Source organism: Scyliorhinus canicula, chromosome 16 (assembly GCF_902713615.1).
Source record: "Scyliorhinus canicula chromosome 16, sScyCan1.1, whole genome shotgun sequence".
NCBI lineage: Eukaryota > Metazoa > Chordata > Chondrichthyes > Carcharhiniformes > Scyliorhinidae > Scyliorhinus > Scyliorhinus canicula.
The window spans coordinates 54,263,659-54,279,375 of record NC_052161.1 but is presented as its reverse complement, the minus strand read 5'-3'; the positions used below and the strand labels follow the sequence as shown (position 1 = coordinate 54,279,375).

The 15,717-nt window shown below is 43.6% G+C and overlaps 1 protein-coding gene across 5 annotated transcripts in view; it reads left to right on the top strand.

Moving 5' to 3' along the window:
- Positions 1-15,717, top strand: part of ide (insulin-degrading enzyme) — a 245,968-nt gene that overhangs the window by 181,611 nt on the left and 48,640 nt on the right. For all 5 annotated transcript variants that reach the window (XM_038822333.1, XM_038822331.1, XM_038822334.1 and 2 more), the window contains 2 exons: positions 5,664-5,936; positions 11,820-11,881. In XM_038822333.1, the coding sequence (XP_038678261.1) occupies positions 5,664-5,936; positions 11,820-11,881 (335 nt within the window). The remainder of the gene's footprint in view (positions 1-5,663; positions 5,937-11,819; positions 11,882-15,717) is intronic.

Sequence of the window (15,717 nt, the reverse complement as noted above, 5' to 3'; positions counted from 1 at the left end):
CACAGATCTGTTGGTGAGATGAGTAGTGAGACCTAGCTCATTCATGTCACAAAACTTTGTGTTTTATAAATGTAACTGTTCATCTAGTTTTAATTCTAGGATCACCTCTCCCTTCCACTGGATTGATTCCAGAGATCAGGGGTTTGTCTTATGAAGAGAAGTTGAGCCATTTACGCACATACGCTCTCAAGATTAGAAGAGTAAAAGGAGATCTAATTGAGATATACAAGATGATATAAGTTGGGCAGCGCGGTAGCCTTGTGGATAGCACAATTGCTTCACAGCTCCAGGGTCCCAGGTTCGATTCCGGCTTGGGTCACTGTCTGTGCGGAGTCTGCACATCCTCCCAGTGTGTGCGTGGGTTTCCTCCGGGTGCTCCGGTTTCCTCCCACAGTCCAAAGATGTGCAGGTTAGGTGGATTGGCCATGATAAATTGCCCTTAGTGTCCAAAATTGCCCTTAGTGTTGGGTGGGGTTACTGGGTTATGGGGATAAGGTGCAGGTATTGACCTTGGGTAGGGTGCTCTTTCCAAGAGCCGGTGCAGATTCGATGGGCCGAATGGCCTCCTGCACTGTAAATTCTATGATATCTATGATAGAAGGTATCGACAAAGTAGATGTGTAGTAGCTGCTTCCTCTTGTGGGGCAATCTCAAGCTAGAGGACATAGTTTTAGGGTAAGGGGTAGCAGATTTAAATCACGGTGAGAAGAGATTACTTCTCTCAAAGGGCCGTAAATCGTTGGAATTCAACCCAGAGTGCAATGGATGCCGGGACTTAAAGTACATTTATGGAGGAGATAGACAGATTTTTAATTGGTATTGGGTTGAAGGGTTATGGGGGACGGGCAAGAAAGTGGAGTTGAGACCGAGAAGAGATCAGCCACGATTGTATTGTATGGCGGAGCGGGCTCGAAGGGTTGAATTGCCTACTCTTTCTAGTTCTGATTTTCTACGGGAATGTGGATGGTATGATCAGTAAATTTGCAGATGCCACAAAAATGTGGTTAATATGATCAGTTAAGTTTTCAGTTGACACAAAAATTGGTGGTGTGGTAAATAGCTATGAGGAGAGGTTGAATAAACTTGGTTTGTTCTCACTGGAATGACGGAGGTTGAGGGGCGACCTGATAGAGGTCTACAAAGTTATGAGGGGCATAGACAGAGTGGATAGTCAGAGGCTTTTTACCAGGGTAGAGGGGTCAATTACTAGGGGGCATAGGTTTAAGTGGCAAGGTTTAGAGGAGATGTACGAGGCAAGTTTTTTTTTTTAACACAGAGGGTAGTGGGTGCCTGGAACTCGTTGCCGGAGGAGGTGGTGGAAGCAGGGACGATAGTGACGTTTAATGGACATCTTGACAAATACATGAATAGGATGGGAATAGAGGACCCTGGAAGTGCAGAAGATTTTGGTTTAGACGGGCAGCATGGTCGACGCAGGCTTGGAGGGCTGAAGGGCCTGTTCCTGTGCTGCACTTTTCTTCTTTGTTCTTTGAAAGCTTTAGATTACAGGGTGATGGGCAGAACAGTAGCAAATGGAATTTAACCCTGAAAACTGTGAGGTGGTGCATATTTGGAGGACTAGCAAGGCAAGGGAATACACAGAGGACTTTGGGGTGCATGTCCATAGGTCCCTGAAGGCAACAGAACAGGTGGTTAAGACTTATCGGTCAAATCATGGGTTATAAAAGCAGGGAGGTTATGATGGAGCTGTTAGGCCGCAGCTAGAGAACTGTGTGAAGTTTTGGTCACCACACTATAGGAAGGCTGTGATTGTGTGAAAGAGGATGCAGAGGAGATTCACCAGAATGCTGCCTGGGCAGGAGCATTTCAGCTATGAAGGGAGGCTGGGTCGGCTGGAGTTGTTCTCCATAGAGCAGAGAAGGCTATGGGGAACCTGATTGAGGCATACAAAATTATGAAGAACGTAGACAGGAAGAAAACTTTCCCCTTGGCTGAGGGGTCAATAACCAGGGCACATAGATTTCAAGGGGATTTTGAGGAAAATAAATTTCATCCAGAGGATGGTGCGAATCTGGAATTCACTGCCTGAAAGGGTGGTAGCAGTGGGAACCCTCACAACATTTAAGAACATTTAGATGAGCACATAGCATACAAGACTAGGGACCAAAATGCAATTAGAATAGATAGGTATTTGATGGCTGGCACAGACACGATGGGCCGGAACCTCTTTTTCTGTGCTGTAAAACTCTATGACTATAAGATATTAACAGCTGGAAAATGGGGCAGCATGTTGGTGCATTGGTTAGCACTGCTGCCAAACGCAGCCAAGGATCCAGTTTCAAACCCAGCTCCGGGTTTCTGATCGTGTGGAGTTTGCACGTTCTCCCTGTGTCTGCATGGATCTCACATCCACAACCCAAAAAGATGTGCAGGGTAGGTGAATTGGCTATGCTAAATTTTCCCTTAACTAGAAAGAAAATAATTGGGTACTCTAGATTGGATTGGATTGGATTGGATTGGATTTGTTTATTGCCACGTGTACCGAGGTACAGTGAAAAGTATTTTTCTGCAAGCAGCTCAACAGATCATTCAGTACATGGAAGAAAAGGGAATTAAACAAAATTCAAGAAAAGACAAGAAAATACATGAGAATACATAATAGGGCAACACAAGATGTACAATGTAACTACATAAGCATTGGCATCGGTTGAAGCGTACAGGGTGTAGTGTTAATGAGGTCAGTCAATAAGAGGGTCATTTAGGAGTCTGGTAACAGCGGGGAAGAAGCTGTTTTTGAGTCTGTTCGTGCGTGTTCTCAGACTTCTGAATCTCCTGCCCGATGGAAGAAGTTGGAAAAGTGAGTAAGCCGGGTGGGAGGGATCCTTGATTATGCTACCCGCTTTCCCCCGGCAGCGGGAGGTGTAGATGGAATCAATGGATGGGAGGCAGGTTCGTGTGATGGACTGGGTGATATTCACGACTCTCTGAAGTTCCTTGCTGTCCTGGGCCAAGCAGTTGCCAAACCAGGCTGTGATGCAGCCCGATAGGATGCTTTCTATAGTGCATCTGTAAAAGTTGGTACGGGTTAATGTGGACATGCCGAATTTCCTTAGTTTCCTGAGGAAGTATAGGCGCTGTTGTGCTTTCTTGGTGATAGCGTCGACGTGAGTGGACCAGGACAGATTTTTGGTGATGTGCACCCCATGGAATTTGAAACTGCTAACCATCTCCACCTCGGCCCCGTTGATGCTGACAGGGGTGTGTACAGTACTTTGCTTCCTGAAGTCGATGACCAGCTCTTTAGTTTTGCTGGCATTGAGGGAGAGATTGTTGTCGTTACACCACTCCACTAGGTTCTCTATCTCCCTCCTGTATTCGGACTCGTCGTTATTCGCGATCCGGCCCACTATGGTCGTACCGTCAGCAAACTTGTAGATGGAGTTGGAACCAAGTTTTGCCACGCAGTACAGTAGGGGGCTAAGTACACAGCCTTGCTGGGCACCGGTATTGAGGACTATTGTGGAGGAGGTGTTGGTGTTCATTCTTACTGATTGTGGTCTGTTGGTCAGAAAGTCAAGGATCCAGTTGCAGAGTGGAGAGCCAAGTCCTAGGTTTTGGAGCTTTGATATGAGCTTGGCTGGGATTATGGTGTTGAAGGCGGAGCTGTAGTCAATAAATAGGAGTCTGATGTAGGAGTCCTTGTTTTCGAGATGCTCTAGGGATGAGTATAGGGCCAGGGAAATGGCGTCTGATGTGGACCGGTTGCGACGGTATGCGAATTGAAGTGGGTCAAGGCGTTCCGGGAGTATGGAGGTGATGCGCTTCATGATCAACCTCTCGAAGCACTTCATTACAACTGACGTCAGGGCCACCGGGCAGTAGTCATTGAGGCATGTTGCCTGGTTCTTCTTTGGTACCGGTATGATGGTGGTCTTCTTAAAGCAGGTGGGGACCTCGGAGTGGAGTAGGGATAGGTTAAAGATGTCTGTGAATACCTCTGCCAGCTGGTATGCGCAGGCTCTGAGTGGACGACCAGGGATCCCGTCCGGGCCCATCGCCTTCCATGGGTTCACTTTCAGGAAGGCCGATCTGACTCCGGAAACTGTGATGGTGGGTATGGGTGAATTATGGGCTTCTGGGGCACTCGACAGCGGATTGTTGGTTACCTGCTCAAACCGAGCATAGAATGCATTGAGTTCATCGGGGAGGGGTGCGCTGCTGCCAGAGGTACTGCTCGGCTTCGCTTTGTAGCCCGTTATGTTGTTTAGTCCTTGCCACAACCGCCGAGAGTCTGTCTGTGACTCTAGCTTAGTTTGATATTCTCTCTTGGAATCTCGGATGGCTTTGCGGAGGTCGTACCTGGATTTCTTGTATAGGACTGGGTCGTCTGCCTTGAACGCCTCAGATCTGCCCTTCAGTAGGGAGTCAATCTCGCGGTTGAGCCATGGTTTCCGGTTGGGGAAATTTATGTAAAAAGAAGAAAAAACAGCTGGAAGAAATCATCAAGGAGTCAGTCAGGAACTTATTAGATTTAATATGTTTAAAAGAAAAGTCACGGATACTGACTCAACAAGTTTCCAGGCACTTTGGTTTCCACCTCAATATTAAACCGAATGGGTGAAGATGTTCATAGAATCCCTACAACACAGAAGGAGGTTATTCAGTCTCGCGAGTCTGCACCAACCCTCTGAAAGAGCATACTATCTAGTTCCACTGTCCCAGCGCTGCTGCCTCACAGCACCAGAGACCTGGGTTCAATGCAGGCCTCGGGACTGTCTGTGTGGAGTTTGCACATTCTCCCCGTGTCTGCATGGGTTTCCTCCGAGTACTGTGGTTTCCTCCCACAGGACAAAGATGTGCAGGTTAGGTGGATTGGCTGTGCTAAATTGCCCCTAGGTTGTATCACGGGGATAGGGTGGGGGAATTGGGCCTAGGTACGGTGTTCTTCCAGAGGGTCGGTGCAGAATTGATGGACTGAATGGTCTCCTTCTGCACTGTTGGGATTCTATGATTTATTCTATGATGAGTCTCACCACAGGATAAGGAGGCGATCAGTTAGGACTGTGGAAGAGAAGAAACATTTTCACTCTGCAGATTGTGACTTTCTAGGGTAGATAATTCCCCAGATGTTTGTGGGTACTCCACCATTGAGTATATTCAAGGCTGAGATCAATTCTACGCATATGAAGAGTGAGCAGGAAAATGAGGTATAAGATCAGTCATGATCATATTGAATGATGGAGCAGGCTCCTGAGGCAGAAAAATTATTTCACATACCTCGATCATAACTTAATAGAATGGTGGAATAGGTTTGAGGGGATGACCTAACTATTTCTATGTATTCCTCCCCTCTGTTCTTTGCGGCATTCTTGGGGAGCTCTCTGGAATATTTGAGTTTGTATAGCAAGGGAATGTTTCAGCATGAATTATACTTTTAAAGCATTTTTGCAATTAAGGGGTAATTGAGCGTGGTCAGTCCACCTATCCTGCACACCTTTGGGGTTGTGGGGGTCAGACACGTGGAGAATGTGCAATATATAATTTGTGTTTTATGCTTTGAATGTTGCAGAATTGTTCAACCCATATTTAATCTATGCACAATTCTGAAATTCTATAAACAGTAATTAATTGACTTTTATATCTAAACAATTATTTTGTTTTAACAATTGCACTTACTTGAAGCCTCCTTTCTGTCATGTTAGGTTACATTGTATTTAGTGGTCCACGGAGAGCTAATGGAGTACAAGGACTTCGTTTTATCATTCAGTCGGAAAGAGCACCCAGCTACCTGGAAAGCAGGGTGGAGGCTTTTCTGAAAACCATGGAAAAGCATATAAGGGAAATGGCAGATGAGGCATTTCAAAAGCATGTTCAAGCTCTAGCAATAAGGCGACTTGACAAACCAAAGAAACTCTCTGCTGAGTGCGCTAAGCACTGGAGTGAAATCATCTCTCAGCAGTACAACTTTGACCGAGGTATGTTTTAAAAAAAAAAGAATGTTGTTGAGAATTCCTAAGCACTAATAATGTTGCCCTAACCCCAATACAACCTTGCTTTTGTGACTCTGATAATCACAAAATACAAAATTAGGCGATTTACATGAAGCCTGCACTGTTTCCTTTCTTGAAAATAAAATGCCAACAATCAGCTATTTTGCATTGCAATTTATTTGAGCTTTCTTCCCATATGCCATAAGCTTCAGACAAGAGGAAAGGCAGATGTTCATTTCCCTCCGGCCTTTGCTAATCTTTCTTTGTAGCCTGCAGAAAGCGTGGAAGTGCTGTGGGGAGTGATGGCTTATCAGGTTTGTTTGGCTTGTGATGAGATACTTGGTGATACTCTCCAGAAACAAAGCCAAGGCTTAGGAACTATGGTCATAAATTATATTTGGTTATGGCATTGGGCCAACATTATAATAATTATTTAATACTTCTGGAACATAGCAGCTGTCAGGCCTTAAATTGATTTTGTACAACCTTCATCCAGGATTCCTATGATGTATTCTCAACCTTGAGATGCATGGGAGAGGTATTGAAGGGAGATAAACCTTCTATTTGGGTAACTGTAATATTGGTCAAATCAGCTAAGACTGATTGCTGGTTGTAAAGCATTAATTGTAGAGGTGAAGAGAATGGCACCTGCTTAAAAATTCAGTGGCCCTGGAGTTGGTTGCTGAAACTGCTGAGTTCACCTCTCTCATCGTATCTTGGTTCCTCTGATCTGGATAAATGTACCCCTACTTGACACTAAAATGACAGCTTCCAGCTGAATTGGCAATTGTTGGTTGGGAGTATGCAATTCATCTAGCTAAATTTAACCAATTCGTAGATCGTCTGCAGCAGAGAAATAGGCCATTTGGTCCAACTGGTTTATGTTGATGTTCAACATGTCACTTCCCGCATCTCTTCATTCCGATCCTGTCAGCATATTCTATTTTTCTCCTTCGTGTTAATCTGGCTTCTTCACATTCATCCTTGCTATCTACATCACTACCTCTTGTGGTAACACATTCCACATCCTTACTGCTCTTTTATATAAAGAAGCCTCTCCTGAAATCATGATGTGGAGATGCTGGCGTTGGACTGGGGTGAGCACAGTAAGAAGTCTTGCAACACCAGGTTAAAGTCCAACAGGTTTGTTTCAAACATGAGCTTTCAGAGCACTGCTCCTTCCTCAGGTCAATGGAGAGGTATGTTCCAGAAACATTTATATAGACAATCAGGGATGCCAGACAATGCTTGGAATGCGAGCATTTGCGGGTAATCGAATCATTGCAGATCCAGAGATAGGGGGTGATCCCAGGTTAAAGAGGTGTGAATTGTCTCAAGCCAGGACAGTTGGTAGGATTTTGCAAGTCCAGGCCAGATGGTGGGGGTTAAATGTAATGCGACATGAATCCAAGATCCCGGTTGAGGCTGCACTCATGCGTGCGGAACTTAGCTATAAGTTTTTGCTCGGCAATTCTGCGTTGTCGCGTGTCCTGAAGACCGCCTTGGAGAACGTTTATCCGGAGATCAGAGGCTGAATTCCCTTGACTGCTGAAGTGTTCCCCGACTGGAAGGGAACATTCCTGCCCGGTGATTGTTGCACGATGCCCGTTCATTCGTTGTCGCAGTGTCTCCATGGTCTCGCCAATGTACCACGCTTCGGGACATCCTTTCCTGCAGCGTATGAGGTAGACTACATTGGTCGAGTCGCACGAGTATGTGCAGCGCACCTGGTGGGTGGTGTTTCCACGTGTAATGGTGGTATCCATGTCGATGATCTGGCATGTCTTGCAGAGATTGCCCTGGCAGGGTTGTGTGGTGTCGTGGTCGCTGTTCTGAAGGCTGGGTAATTTGCTGCAAACAATGGTTTGTTTGAGGTTGTGCGGTTGTTTGAAGGCAAGTAGTGGGGGTGTGGGGATGACCTTGGCAAGATGTTCATCTTCATTGATGATGTGTTGAAGACTGCGAAGAAGATGTCGTAGTTTCTCCGCCCCAGGAAAGTACCGGACAACAAAGGGTACTCTGTCAGTTGCGTCCCGACATTGATGCCTAAAGTTGAGATGATGGCAGCTTGAGGTTTTGTGGGCTGCTATGCTCTTGTAAATGTCATCAGATTGTTCAGAACAATGTAGAATATCTAATTCCAAGAATAGAGAGCAAGATTTGTTCTGGAGGGATGATTGTGCAACTGAATGCATCACACACAATCCAGATTGGGATTTGTGTGATTATGCTAAAGTTGAAGTGAAACTGAAGGCAATATATTGACATTTTTAAAAAAAAGCTGTAGTTCAGTCTATCTTGATGGAACTGTTTCATTAATTAAAATGTCTTATTGATGTAATTTGAATTGCTGGTGTTACTTTATTCACACTTCTAAATGGTGACCATTTACACCAATGCCTGCAGTTCTCATTCTGTATTCTGCTTATAAGTCAAACCCGTTTTGGAAGGCTTTGAAAGGTTGACAAATATGCCAAGATCTACAGTACTTCCAGTTTCAGTTTAAGATCTTCCAGTTTCTTTCTCATGAATCTTTTTCACACTTTCTCCAGTGCCTCAATGTGCTTTCTACCTGAACTGTGCATGTGCTTGTTAGTATGACAAAAATAGGTTTTAGGGATTTATATTGGTAAGAATTAGAAATAGAGTATAATTTTAAGTGTGCTTAATTTAACGTTTCTGTGCCTGGAAGGGTAAAACCTTGGTTAGATTCATGCTGGACAAAGGTGTTTGTATGTGTGGGGGTTCTTTTCCCTCTAATTTGGTCAAAGAAAAGCCATACCATGGTGTAATGGTTAAGAAAACAAGTGTAGGGATCTGAAAAGCAGCTAGTTAAGGAAACTAGAGCAATGAAGAGAAATTTCCAAGAAGTCGGAGGTCAAAGGGACTAGAACAGAGAACTATTCAGTCAAGACAAAGTTGAAAAAGCATTGGCTCATGAGGCCAGAAATACATCTGAAGTGATTTTAAGGTTTGAAATGTTACTACTGCCTGTGGAATGTAAGGTGAAATAACTGGAAATCAGTGGCTTGATCTCTGGAGTTTGTGTAAAAGCAGTTAAAACAAAGGAAACCTAAAAGGGGTGGAAGTCAAATCCTCGACTGGATTAGGTATTAAAATGGAATGGAAACCTAAATAATAATAATAATCGCTTATTGTCACAAGTAGGCTTCAATGAAGTTACTGTGAAAAGCCCCGAATCGCCACATTCTGACGCCTGTTCGTGGAGGCCGGTACGGGAATTGAACAATGTGTCATTTGTAAAATCTGGACTGCAAACTGTTAAAGGAAAGCATTATAATGAGAGAACATTTTAAAGCGTGTTTTTGGGAGTGGAGTTTGGAAACTCTCGTGATCATCTGGGGAGATTCTGAGGAGGAATCCACAGACACTAACTTGGGTTTAGAGCAGAGTGTGTATATTTGACCACTGTCATCTTGTTTGCTTAAAAGGAGCTTTGTGTTAATTAGACCATCGTCGATTAAGATATATTTTATAATCTGTGTTAATCCTGAAGTCAGTAAGCAATTGTTAAGATAAGGGGGAAGTACCATAATCCAACTTTAGGTGTTTAATAAATGTTTTTTTTCTTGGTCTTAAAACTAATTAGAGGTCCTGTGACTCTGTTTCTCTACCCTTTTATAGAAAAATAAATAAAAGTTATGGTTGTTTGAGTTAGGGTTTCATACTAGGAACTTCCGTCCAGTTATAACATCAACTGGGATCATCCCAAGTACAGTCTAGCCAAGGTTCTGTTCAGATTAACACAAATTCTTTGCTTTTGAATTGTGTTCTAGAAATGAACCCCAGAGCTTGATTTGCTTTTTTAAATGGCCTTATTGACTGGTTATTTGTGTATCTATATTCTTTTGCTTCTCTACCCAATTTAGTTTTCTACTATCCAAGCAGCGTATGGCCTTATTCCTCCTACCAACATGTACCCCATATGTTTATCTATGTTAAAATGAATTTGATAATTGCACACCTACTTTGCAAGTTTATTAATATTGTCTTGTTGCAGTAATAACTATAGTCCCCTCCTCCCTCCTGGCCCCCACATTTGATGGCATCTGCAAACTTTGAAATTGTACTTTCAATTCCTGAGTCCAAAACAAATAATCTGTTGTCTGTAACATTCAGACACTTCAACCAGTTTATTATTCAAACATTTTACCCAGGTGCCCTTATTTATGAGATGAACAAATGTCAAGTACAAGTTCACAATTCAACCCAAGTTTATTTTAAAATACAATAAAACAGTTATCCCTTAAATTACCCCCAACTATAGTACGCCTTAAGATTCTTTTTTTAAAATAAATTATGTTTTTCCAAATTAAGGGGCAATTTAGTGTGACCAAATCTACTTACCCTGCACATCTTTGGATTGTGGGGGTGAAACCCAAGCAAACACTGGGAGAATGTGCAAACTCCACACGGATAGTGACCCAGAGCCAGGATCAAACCTGCGACCACAGCGTCATGAGGCAGCAATTCTTTTTTTTTTATAAATTTAGATTACCCAATTATTTTTTCCAATTAAGGGGCAATTTAGTGTGGCCAATCCACCTACTCTGCACATTTTTTTTTGGGTTGTGGGGGCGAAACCCACGCAGACACGGGGAGAATGTGCAAACTCCACACGGACAGTGACCCAGAGCCGGGATCGAACCTGGGACCTCAGCGCCGTGAGGCGGTTGTGCTAATCACTATGCCACCGTGCTGCCCCTGAGGCAGCAATTCTAACCACCACCGTGCTGCCCACCATAAAATTCTTAATACTATCCGTGCCGAGGAATTGGATTGAGCTGCGGGTTCAATCCTGAGTTTTGGTCGTCTCAGGGCCTTCGTCTGCAAAGGTGGATCTTGCATGCTGCTTCCTTCTGTCCTCTGGTCCGTCGTGAAGTCTCCACCACCTCTGCATCGAGCCTTCGCTGGCAAGGATTCTCTGGGTGCCTCTTCCTCGTCATGTCCTTCCAGAAGATTCTGCGGCCCTCAGCCAATGAGGTTCCAGCGTGGCGTTGCAACTCTGCAGAACGCCAGGAACTCTCCCCCAGGAATCTATCTTCAGGCGCATTGTCTGCACATAGCCTTACCCCAGATATGGTAGTGGTGGGATATCTAGGTTCCAGAAAGTCTGGCTTCATCTGGGCAATGCACAACAATCGAACCATTTGAATTGGACCGATTATCTTCCGATGTCTTGTTTACGGACAAGATCCAGAATTGCACTGGCTGTCGTCTCTATCCAGCATATTCGAACTTGACTGTTCGAATTCCCATCAAGCCTGAATGTGGATCTTCCAGTCCAGCCGTTATCAACTGGATTTCCTATTGAATGCACCCCTTGACTTGTGGAAGTCTGGAAAATTCCGGCCATAGTTTTTTTTTCTGTGATGTTGACTGAAATCTCTGGTTGAGTGAAAATTCATCCAAAGGAAAGGGCTAATATGTTCTACAATGCAAATATACTATGACTTCAGTCTGAGTGACTGTAATTCGGAGTTTTTTGGCATAATTCTCTTAGACTTTCAAGTTACTGATTTTGAAATGCTATTTATGACATATAACTTGAACATAAGGCGAGTGCAAAATACTGTATCAGTGTATTGAATATTTGCTTGAAAGTTGGTTTGTTGTGCCACCTTGCATAGTACATAAAGTAATTATTACCACTTAATTAGTCGGTAATCTGCATAATACATTTATAATTGGTGATGAGAATTTTAATTAAAGCATCTATGTAACCAGTTTATTGTGAACAAACCATAATTAATCTAATAGGCTGATTATGCTTTTTGTAACATCAGAATGTTCAGATATTTGGTGTTGAAAGTTTATACTAAATGGGTGCTTGTATTATAATTACAGACAACATTGAAGTAGCGCACTTGAAGACATTGACTAAAGAAGATATAGTAAATTTTTGCAAAGTAAGTTATATATTTTTGTTACCAGCAAGAATAAAATTAAGACTTGTGTGTGCTTTATTGACATTCTTATACATCTTGGGCGTTTACCCTTGTGCTATAAGTTGCATGGTCAACTTGGAACCCTGATGTTGAAATATTGTTATGGATATGATTGGCTGTTTCTACACTCTATAAAAATCCATCAGTGTACTTGGTTATCTCTTTGGTTTTCCCCATCTGTCCTTGTCATACAAGTTACCTCAAAACTACTGGATCTGGATTTAAATACTAGTTTTTTTTCTCTTGCAGCTTTGCCTTTGTAAAAAGGCATTCCTTTCAGAACACAAATATTAAATGAAAATGTTTATTGCAAATCTGAAGGTAAACTAGTAATGGGATAGCCAAGTCTGCAGAAATATTTAAGCCTTGTAAAGGAACGGGTGTTACAGTTTACCCCGGTAGCCATAATTTGTACCTAAACGATGTGAGTAAATATTGTCTGAATACTTTAGCTTGCTGTTCGATGGCAGAAATATTTAGTTCAGTCTGTGCGAATCCTGCCCGAAACTTAATTGTTCCAATGCAAAACATTACCATGATTATTCCTCCGCAAATTAATGTTTATTTTAAAATGGTAAACTTTGTAGACAGTGGGGTAGGGTAACTTGGATAATAAGCCATGTTCTATATACCTCAGAGGTTTCCTTCTGCCTGATCTCTCTAAACAACTACATTAATATTGTACCGTTGGGACGGTCTCCACCTGAACCGATCTGGAACCAGTGTTCTAGCAAAGAGGATAAATAGGGTGGTCAGTAGGACTTTAAACTTCTGAGTTGGGGGGAAGGGAAAGTGAAAGCGACAGGGAGCATGGAGTTAAATGGCAAGATACGCAGGAGGATAACATGTAGGCAGGTGGATTTAAGCTTGATGCAGACTAGGAATTCAACAAAAAGGAAGGATAACTTTGGACATCTTAGGACTTCCGATATCTGTAATGATAAGAAAGTTAGCATTAAGGTACTTTACCTGAATGCTCGTAGCATTTGTAACAAAGTAGACGAACTAATGGCACAGATCATCGTGAATGATTATGATGTGGTAGGCATCACAGAGACATGGCTGCAGGGGGTTCAGGACTGGCAGTTAAACATCCAAGGATATACAACCTATCGAAAAGACAGGGAGGTGGGCCGAGGGGGTGGGGTTGCCTTGTTAGTTAAGAACAAAATTAAATCTATGGCACTAAACGACATAGGGTCGGATGATGTGGAGTCTGTGTGGGTAGAATTGAGGAACCACAAGGGCAAAAAAACCATAGTGGGAGTTATGTACAGACCTCCTAACAGTGGTCAGGACCAGGGGCGCAACATGTACCGGGAAATAGAAAAGGCATGTCAGAAAGGCAAGGTCACGGTGATCATGGGGGACTTCAATATGCAGGTGGATTGGGTAAATAACGTAGCCAGTGGATCCAAAGAAAAGGAATTCATGGAATGCTTACAAGATGGCTTTTTGGAACAGCTTGTCATGGAGCCCACAAGGGAGCAGGCTATTCTGGACCTAGTGCTATGTAATGAACCAGACTTTATAAAAGATCTTAAAGTAAGGGAACACTTAGGAAGCAGCGATCATAATATGGTTGAGTTCAGTCTGCAGTTTGAAAGAGAGAAGGCAAAATCGGATGTAATGGTGTTACAGTTAAATAAAGGTAATTACGAGGGCATGAGAGAGGAACTGGCGAAAATCGACTGGAAGCAGACCCTAGTGGGGAAGACAGCAGAGCAAAAATGGCAGGAGTTTGTATGCATAATTGAGGACACTGTACAGAGGTTCATCCCCAAGAAAAGAAAGATTATCCGGGGAGGGATTAGACAGCCATGGCTGACAAAGGAGGTCAGGAAATGTATCAAAGAAAAAGAGAGATCCTATAAAGTGGCCAAAAGCACTGGGAAATCAGAAGATTGGGAAGGCTACAAAAACAAACAGAGGTTAACAAAGAGACAAATAAGGAAGGAGAGGATCAAATATGAAGGCAGGCTAGCCAGTAATATAAGAAATGGTAGTAAAAGTTTCTTTCAATACATAAGAAACAAACGACAGGCCAAAGTAGACATTGGGCCAATTCAAACTGATTCCGGAAGGCTAGTGATGGGAGACGAGGAAATGGCTGGAGAACTTAATAAGTACTTTGCGTCTGTCTTCACAGTGGAAGACATGAGTAATATCCCAAAAATTATAGAGGGTCAGGGGGCTGAGTTGAGTATGGTTGCCAAAGGGCAGCACGGTGGCCTAGTGGTTAGCACAACCGCCTCACGGCGCTGAGGTCCCAGGTTCGATCCCGGCTCTGGGTCACTGTCCGTGTGGAGTTTGCACATTCTCCCCGTGTCTGCGTGGGTTTCGCCCCCACAACCCAAAAATGTGCAGAGTAGGTGGATTGGCCACGCTAAATTGCCCCTTAATTAAAAAAAAAGAAAAAAAAAAAAGAGTATGGTTGCCATTACAAAAGAGATGGTGCTAAAAGGTCTTAAAATTGACAAATCTCCTGGCCCCGATGGGCTACACCCTAGAGTTCTGAGAGAGGTGGCTGAAGAAATAGCGGAAGCGTTGGTTGAGATCTTTCAAAAATCACTGGAGTCAGGGAACGTCCCGGACGATTGGAAGATCGCTGTTGTAACCCCCTTGTTCAAGAAAGGATCAAGACAAAAGATGGAAAATTATAGGCCAATTAACCTAACCTCGGTTGTTGGTAAAATTCTAGAATCGATCGTTAAGGATGAGATTTCTAAATTCTTGGAAGAGCAGGGTCGGATTAGAACAAGTCAACATGGATTTAGTAAGGGGAGGTCGTGCCTGACGAACCTGTTAGAATTCTTTGAGGAGGTGCCACACAGGAGGCTGCTGAGTAAGGTGAGGGCCCATGGTGTTTGAGGTGAGCTACTGGCATGGGTTGAGGATTGGCTGTCTGACAGAAGGCAGAGAGTTGGGATAAAAGGTTCTTTTTCGGAATGGCAGCCGGTGACCAGCGGTGTCCCACAGGGTTCAGTGTTGGGGCCGCAGCTGTTCACCATATATATTAATGATCTGGATGAAGGGACTGGGGGCATTCTAGCGAAGTTTGCCGATGATACGAAGTTAGGTGGTCAGGCAGGTAGTGCTGAGGAAGTGGGGAGGCTGCAGAAGGATCTAGACAGTTTGGGAGAGTGGTGCAGGAAATGGCTGATGCAATTCAACGTGAGAAAATGTGAGGTCTTGCACTTTGGAAAAAAGAATCCAAGCATAGACTACTTTCTAAACGGTGAGAAAATTCATAATGCCAAAGTACAAAGGGATCTGGGAGTGCTAGTCGAGGATTCCCTAAAGATAAACATGCAGGTTGAATCTGTGATTAAGAAAGCGAATGCAATGTTGTCATTTATCTCAAGAGGGTTGGAATATAAAAGCAGCGATGTGCTACTGAGCCTTTATAAGGCTCTGGTTAGGCCCCATTTGGAGTACTGTGTCCAGTTTTGGGCCCCACATCTCAGGAAGGACATACTGGCACTGGAGCGTGTCCAGCGGAGATTCACACGGATGATCCCTGGAATGGCGGGTCTAACATATGATGAACGGCTGAGGATCCTGGGATTGTATTCATTGGAGTTTAGAAGGTTAAGGGGAGATCTAATAGAAACTTACAAGATAATACATGGCTTAGAAAGGGTGGACGCAAAGAAACTGTTTCCGTTAGGCGAGGAGACGAGGACCCGTGGGCACAGCCTTAGAATTAGAGGGGGTAAATTCAGAACAGAAATGCGGAGACATTTCTTCAGCCAGAGAGTGGTGGGCCTGTGGAATTCATTGCCGCGGAGTGCAGT